Here is an 18,504-nt window from a genome sequence, read left to right on the forward strand (position 1 = left end):
ACACAGCAAGGTTACCTGGCGTTGAGATGGTGGTCTCGGCTCTGGTTCTGAGCGAGGGGACGGAGGGAGCGGTAAAGCGAGTCCTCGCTCCGAGAGCGAAGTGAGAGACTGAAGTTACCCGCTCCTGCCTCCTCGCTCGCCCCCGGAAGAGGTCATCGTCACCCAGGGTGTGAGTGGGATGAGACAAAGAAAGAGAGACATAGAGAGACATAGAGAGAGAGAGAGAGAGAGAGAGAGAGAGAGAGAGAGAGAGAGAGAGAGAGAGAGAGAGAGAGAGAGAGAGAGAGAGAGAAGGAGAGGGAGAGAGAGATAGAGAGATTTGGGGGGAGAGAGCAAGACTAGGAAATAAACTATAGATGTCTTACACACACACACACACACACACAAACAAACTCCCACACACACACACACACAAACACACTCCCACACACACAAACACACTCCCACAAACACACACACACACACACACACACACACACACACACACACACACACACACACACACACACACACACACACACACACACAAGCAAACACAACCCCCCCCACCCCCCCCACACACACACACACACACCCATGCAAAGACACGCACATACAAACACACACACACAATCTCACACACAAACACACACACACACGATATATTACCGGTTTGATTTATTTATTTATTACCGGTATATATTACAATTAAATTACAATACAAACACAAGAATACAAAAAATACTGTTAATAGTTTATAAAAAGTTATTGAAGTTACTATAATAACAGCAAATTATATATATATATATATATATATATATATATATGTATATATATATATATATATATATATATATATATATATATATATATATATATATATATATATATATATATATATATATATATATATATATGTATATATATATATATATATACATATATATACATACACATATGTATTATATTTGTCGTTATTATAGTAACTTCATTGCATTTTTTGAATTAATTAACGGTATTTTTATTACTCTTGTATTTGTATTTTAATTACAAATGTAATACAAATGTAATGGCTCATTGGCTATATCCATAACCTAATCCGGAGTGCTTTTTACGTTCCTTAATCGCTATCTGCCTAAATCATATATTTGATTCATGCATTTTTTAAGCAAATTACAAGAATAACCTTACAATTTGACTTGGGCAATTGTGCTATGAGGCTAACCAAACAATTTTATAATTTTCTGTGTAGTGTTCCCTTCATTTGTCAATAAAGCTTGTTAACCACATAAAAAATCCAGTCCCGTCTGGCCAATGGCGTCGGCCGGTACACTGTCCTGTCCTCCTATTGGTCGGATGACTTTTGAACGTTCAGCTTGATTTTGTGGGAGAGGCAGAGCGCGCAAGTTGTCGCTCCGGGTTGACGTTTGTTCGGTTCAGGTAAGAGGTTCTTTCAGCTAGCATCAGGCTGTTATTGTTTATTAGCCGTAGCGAGCTAATGAGATAAAAAATCGGTTATACGACGTCTCTGTTCTCCAGCAGTACCGAGAAGGACCAGGACCAGGACCGAGACCAGCACCAAGACCAGGATCGAAACCAGGGGTCAACATGTCGAGTCTGAAGAGAGATGAGCGGGGCAGCAACATCAAGGTGGCGGTACGGTGCAGGTGAGGCTGCTCGGGGGGCGTCTGGTTGCTCATCGGTGGACTGGGGGAGTCTTGGGACCCGGGGGGGTTACGGTTTAAGAACGATTCGTATCTTCAATTTGTCTCGTCGCTGCAGACCGATGTGGCTATCACTAAAGCTAACCACTACTACTACTACTGCTGCTAGTACTACTGCTCATACTACCACTTCCACTACCATTACTACTTATTCAGCTAGTACCTTTACTACTGCTACTTCAGCAAATACTACTTCGGCTACTACCAGTACTACGACAGCTAGTACTACTACTACTACTACTATCAGTGGCGGCTGGTGTTTTTTAAAGAGAAAGGACTGCTTGCTTGGTTGCCATTGGCCTGCCTGCACCGTTCGTGGCCTATGTGGCATACGTATGTGACACTCGAGTTGTTTCAGGGTGTTTTGCTGAACTACAAAATAGCAGGATGGGATAATTATGTGATTTGATACAAATCCACCAGTGGCAGCATTGTACTTTGAAAGCTGGTGGGCAGCATGTTTTGGACTACAAGGGCAGAAGGAAAGGATGCAAAGCCAATTAGTCTAATCAGCCCTACTCTTGATTTGTAAAACTAAATCAAAAAATCTGGGCCTATTATTGCCCTCAATGACTAAAGCTATTGGTTGTAATTTGGCTATGTTATTTTCAGCTACATTTGTTTTAAGAAAAATAGAGACACAATACCAAAAGTATACCATTTAATATGCATCATGCTCTGAATCATTCACTAACATCCTTTCCACAATATCAAACAGAACGGTCAGAGTAACAAGCAATTCAAAGAACAACAAGAACATTATTTCACAACTATTTACATGGGCTGCAAGCCTAACATTGTTTGAGGCAAATGTGGATGTTAATGGATGTTTAAGAATGTTGGTCATGGTGTTAAGCCAATTAAGAATGAGTTCATTTATAGATCAAGTCAACCCTCCTCGCGGGCTCGCAGCTCGGTCGCAGGCTCCGCAGGCTGGCCGCAGGCAGCCCTGCCCGGCCGCGGGCTACGGAAACCTCAATATAAGCGAACAGACTGTGCCGCAACGAACAGTAGCACACCGCTCGGTGGAAACGAGGCATTCAACTGAGCGGGTTCGTTGGTTCTCGTAGCATAGAATTGAGGGGATAACCCCTCCCTCCGGGATGCCCCACAGCCAGGACTCCTGCTTATTGGTTCATAGCGTAACCAGGGCTTCAGCCTATTCGTGAATAGACGTAGGCGGGATCCAGATCCCTTAGCTAGTCACACCCAGTCAGAGGAGGACTTTCCTCCTCTCTCCCATTGAACTCCATGTTATTCACTGGCCGCCAACACTTTCGGGGAAATTAATGGGAGTCAATGGGGACTGAGGGAGGAACGTCCTCCCTGAAGTAATTGTCAATAGGCGATAGGGGGTGCTAATGTCCCTTTATCCAGGGAAACAAACATAACATATACAAAGGCATTAAAGTAGTCCTATTTAAGGGCATTAATTCATTATTATAGTCTGAACAATCTACATTTTTTATCCTCAAAAATGTTAAGGAGGATCTTCCTCCATCTCCTCACGTGAGAAGCCTCCAGTGACTACTATAGATAGTAGTACTACTACTACTAGTGTTACCATTACTACTACCACTACTTCTGGGGCTCTTTCATCACAGCGAGTGCATCTCGTCGCAGACTATTACTACTAGACAGATTATTAGCTCATATCAATCTGACAATTTGACCGGAGAGATACAATTTTGTTTTGACATTTAATTTTTCTATTAACCTACAACGGAAACCCTGTTAACCGTCTCATATCACGTGGCTGGATCTTGACTGGAAGGATAATGGGAGTTAGAAAGGGCGTGTCGTGCTTCTGCCTTCTCACACCGCGAGACAGGTTTGTGGCTTTGAGTGTCGCGATTTTCACAGCCCTAGTGGGTAGGTTATGATGGGCCGATGTTTGTTGGTACCATGGGACTGAAATGCAGGCCCTACTTGTGTACCTGCTGGGAGAAGACGGCGGAAGCTAAAGCATATCTCTGTGGTCTCCTCCTGGCAGACCGTTCAACGCCGCTGAGAGGAAGAGCTCTCCCTGCGTGGTGGACTGTGAGCCCAACAGGAAGGAGGTGACCCTGAAGACCGGGGGGCACAACGACAAGGCAACCAGGAAGACCTACACCTTTGACATGGTAAGTCCCCCTGGGGGGGTCCTGATCCATGGGCCATGTGGTCCAGGAGTCTGGGGTCTTTACAACATAGGGATGGACCCAGGCACCACTACATATGGCTGTCTGTCTCCTACAGGCTCCAAGTCTGTCTCCTACAGGCTCCAAGTCTGTCTCTCTCTCTCTGTGTCAAGTCTCTCTCTCTGTGTGTGTGTGTGTGTGTGTGTGTGTGTGTGTGTCAGTGTTTCCGCTAGAAGAAATTGGTGCCGGTCATGTGACCGGGAAGGTTTCATTTTACCGGTCAAAAAAAAAAAAAAACGGTCGGATATTGTCTGTGTTTATTGCACTTAAAAAAATTGATAGGCAGGCTATATAAAGAAGAAGAAGTGTGTGATCATATTTTGATTCGCCATGGTTGTTAAATACCGGTGCTCCGCAAAGCTTGCCGCCGGCTTTTGCTAGCTTGCCGCCGTTTAGTTCATAAACCTACGGTAGTCTTTAGGGGAGCGTGTCTATGTTCCCCGAGTCCTATGTTCCCCTCTTTGTATGAGACTGGGGAACATAGGACCCTTTTTTTTAAAAAAAAGGGTCCTATGTTCCCTGCTTTTCCCAAAAAAGGGTCCTATGTTCCCCGATATGTATGTGACCGGGGAACATAGGACCCTTTTTTTAAAAAGGGTTCTATGTTCCCCGGTCTGTTACTTTTTCCACCATTACTGCCAAATTCCGGCCGAGATAAGTACCATTGCATGTCTTCACCTTTTGTGGAAGAGGGAGAGACGTCGGAGAACCTGACGCAGTATATTCATACGCCGGTAAACAAACCCCGAGAAGCCCAATCCCTACGAGAGCTCCCCGCGTTACGGCCATCTGGAGGCGCACAGAGCTTTTGGCCGTGATATTATTATACATTTATATTATATACTATTATATAAAGAGCTCCGGGAGTCGCAAACGGCAACAATCACTTTCTCCTCCATGCTGCAGTTCACCCCGGACTGCACTGCACTGAGTTGGCCGGTTGAACGCTGATTGGCTGTTACGTTAGACATGTCACTCTGTTGAGCGCCGATTGGCTGTCATTACGCGAATGCCGCGTCAAAGTTTAAATATTTTTAAAGATTGATGGATTGCGGGGAACATAGGACCCTTTTCTGGGAAAAAGGGTCCTATGCTCCCCGGTATGTATGGCTACAGGGGAACATAGGACCCTTTTTGGGGAAAACCGGGAACATAGGACCTGCTCAATTTTGTTCTGCTCAATGGTTGAATCTCCTCGTGACTGAATGTTTGTATACAGCGCGCATGCTGTATGAGCGCAGGGTTGATGCGCTCCACTTTTTTCTGTGGAGAACCAGCGCCTTGAACATTAAGCATAAAACGAAACCGGATCGTTTTCGCCCGTTTCGGCTCCGTGTGGACGGGGCCTTATTTCCAATCGGTCATTCTGACCAGAGACATTTAGAATTTTCGGTCCTCCTCATTTTTTTCCGGTCAATGACCGGTAAATACCGGACAACGGGAACTCTGGTGTGTGTGTGTGTGTGTGTCAAGTCTCTCTCTCTCTCTGTGTCAAGTCTCTCTCTGTGTCAAGGGATTTCGCGATTGCTCATTTAACAATATAAAACTGATAATAGTCCATCAAACTATCTGACCAATGTTCGCAGCAATCGCTTCCCTGTCGTCATTGTGTTAAACCAGCCATTAGCGCGCAAGGGGGTAAAGGTGATTGGCTCCAGTAAAAGGGGATCGGAAACAGAAAGCAATGTATTGCTCCTCTTCAGCCCCGGCTGCAGAGCGAATTCAAATCGCCGGCAGTATGGGCTGTCTAACACCGTAATTTATCTAAACTATGACCGCATTTCACATCAACCGCATCGTTTGCTGCGTTACCAAGTTGTCTATGCTGACTTGGGGTGCGGGATGTTCAATAGCAATAAGGTTGAGTTCATAAGGCTAACGTTATCTTTTCTGAGTCAACAATAATTTTGGTCTGGTGTGTTTGAGCGCACATTGGTAAACTCCAGATGTCGCAGACCGTCTTCACTGTGCCAAATATCCCGCTGCTTCGGGTTTTCCTTTTGTAGGCGCGTTGAGAGGACGTGACACTGGTGTCAGGTCTCTCTCTCTCTCTCTGTGTCAGGTCTCTGTCTGTCTCCATCTTTCTCTCTCACTCTGTGTCAGGTGTGTCTCTCTTGCTCTATGTGTCAGGTGTAACTCTCTCTCTTTCTCTCTCAGGTGTTTGGCCAGTCGGCGAAGCAGATTGACGTTTACCGGGGCGTGGTCTGCCCCATCCTGGACGAGGTCATCATGGGATACAACTGCACCGTGTTCGCGTGAGTGCCGTTGGCGGCCTTGTGTAATGTCATGAACTCTAGGCATTGGTATGATGTGGTGTGTGTGTGTGTGTGTCATGTTGTGTGTCTGGGTACAATGTGGTGTGGGATGTGCTGTTGCGTGTATTGGTATGATGTAGTGTGTGATGTTGTGCATCCTGTTCCCCAGGTATGGTCAGACTGGGACAGGGAAGACCTTCACCATGGAGGGAGAGAGGAGCGAAGGAGAGCAGTTCACCTGGGAGGAGGTACTGATGCATACTGTATACTGTTGATGCATTGTGTAAACTGCTGATACATCGTGTATACTGCTGATGCATTGTGTATACTGCTGATACATACTGTTTACTGCGGATACATACTGTATACTGCTGATACATTGTGTGTATTGTTGATGAATACTAGAGATAGACCGATATGGTTTTTTCAGGACCGATACCGATTATTAGTAGTCAAGGGGGCCGATAACCGATATTTGGAGCCGATATTAATTTACAGAAAAAGGGAAAATATTGGCGTCAAATTTTTGAATAATACAAACTCCAACACTTAACTTCATTTAAATGCCTTTAACCACTTAATCGTCAAATCCCGCCGGCGGACAAGTTTTAGTTACACCACCCCTTCCCCCCCAACATGCACAGAAATCGAATATCAATATTATTTTAGTCTAATTACATTGTGTATATGCACAAGCCATCTTATACAAAGCAGCCGGAAAATAGAAAACCGAAACGCCGCAATGTTCTTTTGTAGAAAACTGCGATTTAGGGTTTGAATTCCACTATTGTCGTCTGATTCATGGAATCCACTGTTTGCCAGGGTCTCACGGTGACATAGAGCCCTCACACATGTCTGTAAGACCAATACTTCCTTGTTTACAAGCCTTACAAGCCAATGAGGCGATCACTATCAAAACGGGGCATGTATACTTTGATTGATAGCTACACCAGCAGACAGCAAGGGTCGGGGGCGGGCCTTAGATATCCTAATAGCCAATGAAAATACCTTTCTGACGATATCCAGCATGTCAAACACAGTCTCACATGTGGTTGAGAAAACAAATGCGCAAGGGGTGTGCGTAAACTAGCAGGCTCTTCCCCAGAGTGCGAGTGTGAAGCAAGTGGTTGATTTGCGCGCTTGTGTGTGCTTTGTTTATTTGTACATAATTATTTATAGTATTTTTACTATTTCAGTTTTGGTGTATATACCATTGCACTTTTCACTTTTTAAGTAAAAATAATAGCCAAAACACTGTTTGAGATTTTTTTTGTCCGTCGTGGCTCTGTGTGTAACCAGAGCGTGTAACCAATCAGATGGTGCTGTGGGTTGGACAATGCTGGAGACAGCGTAGTGACAGCAGACAGAGAGGCGCGGCTGCATCAGAGCCAAAATAACCCCGTTTTAAATTGATCTTATCGGCCGTCGGATCAAAAAAAAAGGCCGATGCCGATATGCGTCAAAATGCCGAATATCGGCGCCGATAATCTGCCCGGTCGATAATCGGTCGATCCCTAATGAATACTGTATACTGCTGATGCATACTGTATACTTCTGACCACCAGAGTACTTATACATACTGTATACTGCTGATGCGTACTGTATACTTCTGACCACCAGAGTACTTATAAATACTGTATAGGGGTGTAACGGTACACAAAAGTCACGGTTCGGTACGTACCTTGGTTTTTAAGTCAGCAGCAATGAAAACACCAATAAACTTGGTTATGGCATTTGCATTTCTGAATTCCCAAACAGGGATTGTTGAAATAGTGTCGTGAGCTGGGTTTGCACAGCTCGTTATTTTTTTTCCACAGCAACAGTATGTAACACCTAGACGGTGCCTTTTCAAATGCGTGTGCTAGGGATGGATGTTCATTTCTGTCAAAAATACTATTCGATATTCGCTGAGAAGTATTCGAATAATATTCGAAAATCGGTCAATCAAGAACCCCCCTCCCCCACGCACGCACCTCGGATACACACACACATAATGACACAGGGAGAGGCTTTTATGATTTGTATGAAATCAATCTGTTTATTTCAACAACTGCGCCATCAACATTCAACATCAAAAATTGTCAACGTGTGCTTAGGCAGATAGACCTACATGTGCCGAAAACTGATCGCTATTTATTTATTTATTTATTTATTTATTTTACTGAACACAGCCTGCATGACGGTGAACTAGACACGTCAAAAAAAATAACTTCACACGGTGTGTCTTTTTACTATTTATTTGTTACCAGCATTCGTAGTGTTAATCAGCAGAGAAATAGTCCGCCAAAGAAGTTGACGTCGCTTAGAAAGCGAGGACGCTATTCACCACCGGAAGTTGTGAAGGCCCATGCAAGTCAACGGAGCGTTCAACAGCATTGAGAGGAGCCGTGTAATAAATAACGATAGTCACATTCATTATTCGATATTCTACGTGACTCCGCCTATTCAACCATCGTTGCCCATCCCTAGCATGTGCATGTTAAAGTGCTGTACCGTACGTAGACACGGAGAGCCCTCTCCATAGCCAGAGAGCATCCAATATTTTTTAACTATCCGTCAACGCCATGGACCTATTGGTCAACGCAACGGAGACGGCAAGTGCTCTGATTGGTCAGAGCACAGTTTATTTACAACACTGCTTACATGGTTTGTTGTCAACATATATGATAGATCGGGCGGCGAACTGCATTGCGTATCCGGCATCCCAACGGAGAGCTGCTGAGGGGTCTCCGTAGTTACGGAGTCGGATTACAGAGTCGGAGTAGTATACTTTGGCTAAAGTGGGCTAAGTGCCTGTACCGTGACGGTTCGGTACAAATACGTGTACCGTTGCAGCCCTAATACTGTATACTACGGACCCCCCCAATGCAGAGTTTTTGTAGATACTTTATACTGCTGACCAGGTAACACACAGTACTGCCTCTTCCCCGTGGATGGAGAGGTCAGCCTGCTTTTAGGTTGGGGGTCTTTAGGAGATGAAGCCGGCCGGCTCCCGACTGCCACTAGAGTCTTGCCGGGCTCTGCATACCACCTCTAAAGGACCCAATCATGCTGTTGACCTCATGTCCGTCTGTCTGGCTGTGTGTGCAGGACCCCCAAGCGGGCATCATCCCCAGGACCCTGCATCAGATCTTTGAGAAGCTCTCTGAGAACAACACCGAGTTCTCCGTCAAGGTGTCTCTGCTTGAGATCTACAACGAGGAGCTGTTCGACCTGCTCAGTACCAGCGATGACATCACAGAACGCCTGCAGCTGTTCGACGACCCCCGCAACAAGGTGGTGGTACAGTGGGGGAGAGTTGTATAACGGTGTGTGTGTTGCAGCATGGGGAGAGTGGTGTAAGTTTGTGTTTCGGTGATGGTGTAACGGTGTGTGTGTGTGTTCCAGCGGGTGGTGATGGTGTGGGTTTCAACGGGGGCTGATCGGGGGGTAATTGTGTGTGTGTGTGTTACTGCGGGCGGGGGCCTGATGTAACGGTGTGTCTTACAGCGTGGGGTAACATTGTGTGTTACAGCGTGGGGTAACGGGGTGTGTGTGTGTGTGTGTTTCAGCGGGGGGTGGTGGTGAAAGGCCTGGAGGAGGTGGTGGTCCACAACAAGGACGAGGTCTACCAGATCCTCAAGAGGGGGTCGGCCAAGAGGAAGACGGCCTCCACCCTCATGAACGCCTACTCCAGGTAACGCGCTGGTCCGGGTGACGCGCTGGTCTGGGTCCCTGGTAGTACATGGTGTGTTGTCTGGTCTATACACGTTGACCTGACTGTAATCCCTCCCCCCTCCGTCTCCTCTCCCCCTTTAGTCGCTCCCACTCTGTGTTCTCCGTCACCATCCACATGAAGGAGGTGAACCTGGACGGGGAGGAGCTGGTGAAGATCGGCAAGCTCAACCTGGTAAACACCTGGGCCTCATTTATCAACCACACTTACACACACGTGCTGCAGAGGTACAGCCTCACTGTACCTCCACCTGAGGACAGCCTCACTACCTCCACCTGGACACAGCCCCACTGTACATCCTCCTGTTCCTTCTCAGGTGGACCTGGCCGGCAGCGAGAACATCGGGCGTTCGGGAGCGGTGGACAAGAGAGCCAGAGAGGCGGGAAACATTAACCAATCACTGCTGACGCTGGGCCGCGTCATCAACGCTCTGGTGGAGAAACGTCCCCACATACCCTACAGGTAATACTACGGCTAGTTCTAGTACATGACGGTGGGCAGGTTGATGTTGTCATGGTGATGACCACCCTGTTGTCTGTGCTCCCCAGGGAGTCCAAGCTGACCCGCATCCTGCAGGACTCGCTGGGCGGCCGCACCAAGACCTCAATCATCGCCACCGTGTCGCCCTCCTCCAGCAACCTGGAGGTACGCTGGGATAGCCAGGCTAGGGTAGCCAGGATAGGCTAACCAGGCTGGGCTAGGATAACTAGGCTGGGGTAGCTAGTCTAGGGTAGCTAGGTTAACAAAGTTCTTTGTCGGGGACAGCTAATGTCATGCCAACAGACTAGCCGTAGCATAGATTATTATTATTATTATTACTTCTCTTCATTGTGTTGGCAGCTGATGGCTGACCTTTGACCCCATCTAGGAGACCATGAGCACCCTGGAGTACGCCAGCCGGGCCAAGAACATCATGAACAAACCGGAGGTCAACCAGAAGCTCACCAAACGCACCCTCATCAAGGTACCTCATGCGAGCCCTGTGCATTTAACATATGATGAGCCCCCTCACGCAGTTCCCTGTGCATTTAGAACATTAAAAGCCCCCACAGCCATGTACATTTACCACATTGAGAGCCCCCTCCCCTTAACCATGTACATTTACCACTCATGTTGATGTGCTAGTGTGTATGTATAGGCGATGTATATGTATGGAGGTGGTGTATTGATGTGTGTGTGTGTGGGGCCTCTCCAGGAGTACACAGAAGAGATTGAGCGTCTGAAGAAAGACCTCGCCGCCGCGCGGGAGAAGAATGGAGTGTACCTGTCCTCTGAGAGCTACGAGTAAGGACTCTTACTTTGAAATCGGGTTGGCTCCAGGAGGGCTTTTATGTTGAAGCGGTGTTCTCATGAAGGTGTGGTCTCCCCAGGAGCATGGTGTCCCGTCTCTCGCTGCAGGACGAGCAGACTGGGGAGTACGCTGGACAGATCTCTGTCATGGAGGAGGAGCTCCGCAAGGTTGGACTCTCTTCCTGTTTCTCTACCTGTGGCTCTAGGTCTCTCTACCTGTCTCGATGTCTCTCTACGTGTCTACCTGTCTCCTTGGTCACCTGTGGCTCTAGGTCTCTCAACCTGTCGGTCTCCCTGCGTGTGTGTCTGTCTCCCTGCGTGTGTGTCTGTCTCCCTGCGTGTGTGTCTGTCTCCCTGCGTGTGTCTGTCTCCCTGCGTGTGTGTCTGTCTCCCTGCGTGTGTGTGTCTCCCTGCGTGTGTGTGTGTCTCCCTGCGTGTGTGTCTGTCTCCCTTCGTGTGTGTCTGTCTCCCTGCGTGTGTCTGTCTCCCTGCGTGTGTGTCTGTCTCCCTGCGTGTGTGTCTGTCTCCCTGCGTGTGTGTCTGTCTCCCTGCGTGTGTGTCTCCCTGTGTGTGTGTGTGTGTGTCTCCCTGCGTGTGTGTCTGTCTCCCTGTGTGTGTCTGTCTCCCTGCGTGTGTGTCTGTCTCCCTGCGTGTGTGTCTGTCTCCATGCGTGTGTGTCTGTCTCCATGCGTGTGTCTGTCTCCCTGCGTGTGTGTCTGTCTCCATGCGTGTGTCTGTCTCTCTGCGTGAGTGTGTGTCTGTCTTCCTGCATGTCTGTGTCCCTGGGAGCGCTGGTGTCTCACCCCTGTCTCCCTCCAGATGACGGAGCTGTTTGAGGACCAGCGGGACCGTCTGGACCAGGTCACCGTTGACCTTGAGCAGAAGGAGCAGAGGTAACGTGAAACAGGACCACCACGTAGACCTGGTCTGGGGGGGCTCTAGACCACATGGACCTGGTCTGTCGGCGCTCTAGACCACGTCGCTTTGGATAAAAACGTCTGCTAAATGCCCTAATTGTAAGGGTAGCCCTGGGGTGGGTCAGGGTAGTCCTGGGGTGGGTCAGGGTAGTCCTGGGGTGGGTCAGGGTAGTCCTGGGGTGGGTCACGGTAGCCCTGGGGTGGGTCAGGGTAACCCTGGGGTGCGTCAGGGTAACCCTGGGGTGGGTCAGGGTAACCCTGGGGTGCGTCAGGGTAGTCCTGGTGTGCGTCAGGGTAGCCCTGGGGTGCGTCAGGGTAACCCTGGGGTGGGTCAGGGTAACCCTGGGGTGCGTCAGGGTAGTCCTGGTGTGCGTCAGGGTAGTCCTGGTGTGCGTCAGGGTAGTCCTGGTGTGCTGATCTTGTGCTGACTGCTGTTGTCTCCAGGCTGGAGAAGACCACGGAGGAGCTGGAGCAGGAGAGGTTTGTCTGCAGTGCGCTCACCTCCACCCAGGAAAACCTCTACAACACAGCAGACCAGGTGAGACCAGTTAACTACGACTCGCCCCTCTCACGTTAACTACCCAGTAACTTGAGGTTAACTCGCCGTGTTCGTTGACTGTGTTGTAGCTGCTGTCGACGGCTCAGGAGAGCACCCACCACGTCTCCGGCCTTCATGACAAACTGGACCGCAAGACCCAGGTAAGACCCCTGCTGTGATGGCGTGCTCAGAGGAAGTGACGTAGTGAGGGATAAAAAGGAGAGTGAGGGGAGCTGACGGAGGCCGTGTGGTGTGCAGGTGGAGCAGCACAACAGTGGCGTGCAGCAGAGCTTCTCCCAGCGGATGGACGGAGTGTTCAGCTCCATGCAGAGCACCATCGCCCTGCAGAGCAGCAAGCAGCAGAGCATGTTCAGCAGCTACAGCCAGGCCGTTGGTGAGCTCCTCTGCTTACCTCCTCCGTGTTTACCTCCTCTGTCTATGTTTACCTCCTCTGTCTATGTTTGCCTCCTCTACGTTAAACTGCTTGAATCAGGAAGTGTTGCTATGCTAACTCCTATTTTCAACACTGTTTTACTCGGTGTGTTCAACTATGTATCAAACTTGAAAAAGATCCGAGCCCTCCCTTCAGGTTACCCACCCAAGCCTCCTGTAGTCTACCTTTAACTCCGGCCTGATGTAAACTCCCGTAGGTTTAACTCCTCTGTGTGTCTGACTCCTTCCTGCCCGTAGAGAAGTCTCTCTCCATCAACCAGGCGGCTCTGAGCCAGGCCCAGGTCGCCATGGAGACGCTGGTGGGCGGAGTCCGGCAGGTGATGTCAGAAGGCGCGGCCCAGAGCGAGGGGAGGCGCCGTCAGCAGGAGGCGCTGTGTTTGCAGAACAGGGAAGAGTCCCTGGAGCGTCTGGTGAGGCCTGGCTGCCCTCTGACCTCTGACCTTGACCCCGTAACCCTCCCCAGGGCCGCTCTGACCTAACCCGACCCTGTGTCCCTCAGGAGGAGCGCCAGCGTGACGTGGAGGAGGTGCTGCAGGTGCACGTGCTGCTGGGTCTGTCGGCGCTCCAGGACCTGGGCTCCTCCCTCAGCAAGAGCATGGAGGGTCAGAGGGAGCTGGTCCAAAAGGTGCTCCTCCACTTCTTTTCCTCCTCCTGCTTCTCCCCCTCTGACCTTGTCCTCCCTCATTAAGGTCTAAGGGACCCTGTTTTCCACCCTGTCTGTCTGAATGTGGAGGCCTCCAGGACAGAGGGGGCGCTGTGTTAACACCTGTCTGTCTGCAGGTGGAGGCCATGCAGAAGAGTGGGGAGATGCTGCGGGCTTTCCTGCTGCAAGAGATTGAGGACCTGAAGGAGGCCAGCGCGCTGGGCATCGGCGCCATGCAGGCGGAGCTCCACAAACACCAGGAGGACATCCGCCAGGCGCAGGAGGAGCACCTGGAGGTGAGGGGGGCGGGGCCTGGAGGGAGGGCTCTGAGGGGCGGGGCCCCGGAGGGAGGGGCCTGGGGGGAGGGCTCTGAGGGGCGGGGCCTGGAGGGAGTGGTCTGAGGGGCGGAGCCTATAGGGAGGGCTCTAAGGGGCGGGGCCTGGGGGGAGGGCTCTATGGGTTTGAGGGGCAGGGCCCGGAGGGAGCAGTCTGAGGGGCAGGGCCCGGAGGGAGCAGTCTGAGGGGCAGGGCCTGGAGGGAGAGGTCGAGGGGAGGGGCCTGGAAGGAGGGGTCGAAGGGAGGGGCCTGGAGGAAGGGCCTTGTGGGTATGTTCATGAGGTTCCTAATTTTGTGGTCATTTGTGTCCCTCTGTGTGTGTGTGTGTGTGTGTGTTTGTGTGTGTGTGTGTGTGTGTGGTGTAGTGGGTTCAGAAACGCTACCTGAAGCTGCTCCAGTCCTCCTCCTCCCTGGAGAAGCCCATGGAGAACCACCGCACCGACCTACTGCAGTCAGTCCTCCTCCTCCTTCTCTCTTCACCTCCCCTTAAGCACAGGGGTTAGCTCTTAACGTGTGTGTGTGTGTGTGTGTGTGTGTGTGCAGGAGGTCCAGCAGAGTGTCGGAGCGTACCTCCTACCAGATGGACCTCCTCTCCTCCTCCTGTCGCTCCGTGTCTTCGTCCCTGGTCCTCCTCGGCCAGGAGGGCCTGCAGGCTCTGGAGGAGGTGAAGGGGGGCGTTTCCTCCATGCAGAAGTCCACCGCAGGTAGGACTCCCCTACTGAGTGCTAATACTAGGAGTACTTATACTTAGGGCTGCTCGATTTTGGATAAAATGAAGACGACATTTTTTTCTTTTGGTCAAGATTGAAATCATGATTCTTCAAACAATTATTTTTTGTTTGAAAATAAAATGCATTTATTCAGCATTTAAAAAAAAAAAGGAGTTTTCGATATTCTTAAACCACACGGTACACAAACTGGTCAAATAGAAAATGTTCAAATTAAAAATAATGTACAAATAAATGTGTATCCAGCTGTTCTTTAGTTTCTATAAAACTTTCAATGACTAAAATAAATATACTAGAAAATTAAAGACAGAACAACTTTTGGCGCGTTTCCACTGCAGGGTGCGGTTCGCAAATCAAACAAACAGTAGCCTCGAGGTATTATTCTTTACAATGAACATGTCGCGTAAAACGCTTGCTTGGGTGAACAAGGAGGTGGAGACGTTCCTCTGCATTCTTGGGGAGGAAGACGTGCGTTCAACTTTTCCATTGTTTTTATTGAGCAGGCTACACTGTGTCGCGCTGCTATGATGTCACGATGTTTACGTAGCTGCCGCGGCGATCGACATCCGGCCTACCATAATGGGTACGGTCGGCGGTGGAAACGCGGCCTCGGAACTGAGCTGGGCTATACCGCCCCCTCCCTACCGGACTGAGGCTAACCGAACCGTACCGCACCCTGCAGTGGAAACGCGGCATTAAATAAACTTAGTTACTTTCTCGTTTTTAGTGCACTGACACATTTTTAATCATAATTTATAAACGTTTTTTGTAAACAACACTCAACGAATTGCATTCTGTAAAATTATCCAGTAATGGATTAAGGCTTGAAGGACTGGCCTGGCCAATAATACTCAGAACTCACTGAAATGAACTTGTCTTGAACTTCAGAATCATTTTAGGTGAATATGGCACATGCTTAAAGTTTTTTTTTGCCAGAAACACCAGCCTGTTGGCATGATCAGGCTTCAGAGATGAGCGCAAGCAGGAAACACTATTTCCACTAGTGCTTAAGACTCGCTCTGTAGAGAAACTTGTGGCAGGAATACACAAATATTTCCTGGCCAATTTTGAAAGACGTGGGAACATCATTTGGGTATCTCCACCACGTCAGAGGGTCCTCCTCAGGATCTAGTGTCTCCATCTGGAAGTACTTGTCTGTGGCGACCTTGAAGAAGCTGCCCAGGGCTCAGTTTCCCGAAAGTATCGTTAGCCTAAGTGGATCGTGAAGTGCGTCGTACGAGCATCGTACAGTTTTCACACTGCCCCCAAAACAGGAGAACTAATACTACTGCCCAGTCAGCGTGGTCAACTAATGACCAGTTTCATGGATAGTTTTAACATTAAGACGACACAGTCCAATAGCCAAGGGGTGAGTGTTCAGGTATCCAGGTAGTACTATGACTGTATTTAAAGTCCTCCCCCCCTCCCCTCCCCCCTCCCCTCCCACAGGTCTGTTGGAGAGGGACTCAGCCTGGACCTCCAGGGCCGCCGAGCGAGTCGGCTCTCAGGCCCAGGAGGAGCTGGCCCTCCAGGGCCAGACCTCAGCCGCCGTCAAGGCCCTGCAGCAGGTAGGCTGGAGCCCTAGTCCACTAGCGACTACATCCAAATGCCAATCTTTTGTCTGCTAGCCTAGCTTGGTGCTAACCCGTTGTAGACGTGTTAGCTAGCCTAGCTCAGTGCTAGGCTAGCTTAGTGCTTACCCGCTGTGTGTCTCCAGGGTGTGGACGACCACTGCTCCAAGGTCCTCCAGGAGTCCGGACAGCTGGAGCAACACCGGCAGCAGGCCAATGAAATGGCCCGGGAAACCCAGGGGCTTGTTTCCAAGGACCGGGCAGGGCTAGAGGAGCAGAGGGAGGAGCTACAGAACCACATGGACACCGGAAGCCAGCTGGTGCACAACTTCCTGCAGGAGGAGCTACGACAGGATGTTCCTACAGGTTGGCGCAATTAATGTACTGTATAAGCAGTCAGTAAGTGGTTAGCTCCTGTTAGCCGCTATGTTCAGCCACACTGTAGCAGGGTTAGCTGCTGTTAGCCACACTGTAGCAGTTGGCTGCTCTTAGCCACACTGTAGCAGAGTTAGCTGCTCTTAGCCACACTGTAGCAGAGTTAGCTGCTGTTAGTGTCGTGGATAATAGCCACTATGTTCAGCCACAATGTAGCAGGGTTAGCTGGTGTTAGCCAAACTGTAGCAGTTATAGCTGCTGTCAGCTACACTGTAGCAGAGTTAGCTGCTGTTAGTGTCGTGGATAATAGCCGCTATGTTCAGCCACAATGTAGCAGGGTTAGCTGGTGTTAGCCAAACTGTAGCAGTTATAGCTGCTGTCAGCTACACTGTAGCAGAGTTAGCTGCTTTTAGCCACACTGTAGCAGAGTTAGTTGCCGTTAGCCATACTGTAGTAGAGTTGGCCGCCGTTGCAGGGTTAGTAGCACACTGTAGCAGGGTTGGCTGCTGTTAGCCACATTGTAGCTGTAGAATATTGTGTGGCCTCCAGTTGTTTCATTAGCTGCTCCTCCCTTTCCCAGGCTCCACCCCCCAGAGGAGGGAGTTCGTGTTCCCCCTGAAGGTGCAACGGCTGAGGAGCAGAGGGGAGCTCCTGGAGGGGCTGAGGAACCAGCAGGAGGCGCTGCGGAGCGCCCTGACGGAGGAGGAGGAGGAGCAGGGAGGCCCGGCCAGCATGGTGCGTATACAAGGGCTTCTGGTTTAACCCGTCTCTCTCTCCGTCTGACTCTCTCCATCCCTGTCTCTCCTCCTGTTTGACCTGTCTGTCCCTCTCCACCTGTCTGACCTGTGTGTCTCTCCCCCCGTGTGTGTGTGTGTGTGAAGGACTCTCTGGAGGGTGAGCAGATGTCCGAGAGCATCGTCAGCGAGAGTTCGTACGTCGACGAGAACGTTTTCTGCAAGGACGGAGGGATCCCCTTCTTCAAGGTGAGATGCTGACCTTTGACCCCTGGTCTGACCCCTGGTCTGTCCCCTGTTTTGACCTCTGACCCGTTTGTCCCAGCAGAAGAAGGAGGGCCGGAAGGCAGGGAAGAAGGGGAAGGAGCGTGAGCGCCCCGCTACGCCCAGGCAGTCCAGACTCCCGCTCCACCCCCACAACTGACCGGGCTAGAAGATGGATGATGGATGATGGATGATTGATGATAGAATATAGATGATGGATGATGGATGATGATGAGTGTCTTCTCCTCTGATGGAGGATTTCATCAATAAAGATGTTTTTTTAAATTTTTGGAAGTGTTTTTTGTGAAGTGGGTGGGGCAATACTCTCAACACTCACACTCGCTTGGGGCTGTTGGTTTGATCCCGGCTCCCAGCTCGGTCCAGGTGTCCCTGAGCAAGGCAGCTGACCGCTTCATGCTCCCAAAACCCTGGTTCTGAACCTGGTCTTGTGCCGCCTACAAAACAGCTCAGATGTTCGGAAGCTCTTATGTGACTTTACGTAAAGCTTCCCTTCTTCCGAAATAGGCGTTCAGGAGACGCCCCTTAGAAGTTTGTAGGCTATTACATAAAACCGGATAACGGATCGTTCTGGAGACCAGACTTCATAACAAACTACAAGTTAGGATGTCCGCAGGGACTTCTTTGCGCTTCTTTGCTGAATTGGATGATTCAGTTATCAGAACTGCTTGCGATGGTTGAATAAGTACGAGAATTTATCAGGCAATGTTTATAATTGCAAGCTATAATGTATCGTAAATCACTTTAGTCTATCAATGAAATGGGCAGCCATTGTTGTGACGTG

At 49.6% G+C, this 18,504-nt stretch overlaps 1 protein-coding gene across 5 annotated transcripts; it reads left to right on the top strand.

Annotated features, from left to right (window-relative positions):
• Positions 1-1,332: 1,332 nt before the first annotated feature.
• kif11 (kinesin family member 11) lies at positions 1,333-17,984 on the top strand. Of its 5 annotated transcripts, none has more exons than XM_056608784.1 (27): positions 1,333-1,419; positions 1,519-1,646; positions 3,697-3,826; positions 6,041-6,138; positions 6,308-6,386; positions 9,229-9,414; positions 9,690-9,814; positions 9,937-10,027; positions 10,170-10,315; positions 10,402-10,498; positions 10,722-10,817; positions 11,049-11,137; positions 11,224-11,311; positions 11,963-12,036; positions 12,505-12,598; positions 12,688-12,759; positions 12,857-12,992; positions 13,289-13,461; positions 13,551-13,676; positions 13,832-13,990; positions 14,396-14,481; positions 14,574-14,734; positions 16,208-16,326; positions 16,476-16,695; positions 17,285-17,439; positions 17,586-17,687; positions 17,767-17,984. In XM_056608784.1, the coding sequence occupies exons 2-27, from the start codon at positions 1,588-1,590 to the stop codon at positions 17,860-17,862; spliced, it is 3,057 nt and encodes a 1,018-aa protein (XP_056464759.1). In that variant the 5' UTR covers positions 1,333-1,419; positions 1,519-1,587; the 3' UTR covers positions 17,863-17,984. The 5 variants fall into 5 exon arrangements, with proteins under 5 accessions (XP_056464759.1, XP_056464756.1, XP_056464755.1 ...); XM_056608781.1 differs by having other exon boundaries at positions 9,229-9,417; positions 17,764-17,964; XM_056608780.1 differs by having other exon boundaries at positions 1,338-1,419; positions 1,522-1,646; positions 9,229-9,417; positions 17,764-17,984.
• Positions 17,985-18,504: the final 520 nt, after the last annotated feature.

Source organism: Gadus chalcogrammus, chromosome 15, assembly GCF_026213295.1.
Source record: "Gadus chalcogrammus isolate NIFS_2021 chromosome 15, NIFS_Gcha_1.0, whole genome shotgun sequence".
Taxonomy (NCBI): Eukaryota; Metazoa; Chordata; class Actinopteri; order Gadiformes; family Gadidae; genus Gadus; species Gadus chalcogrammus.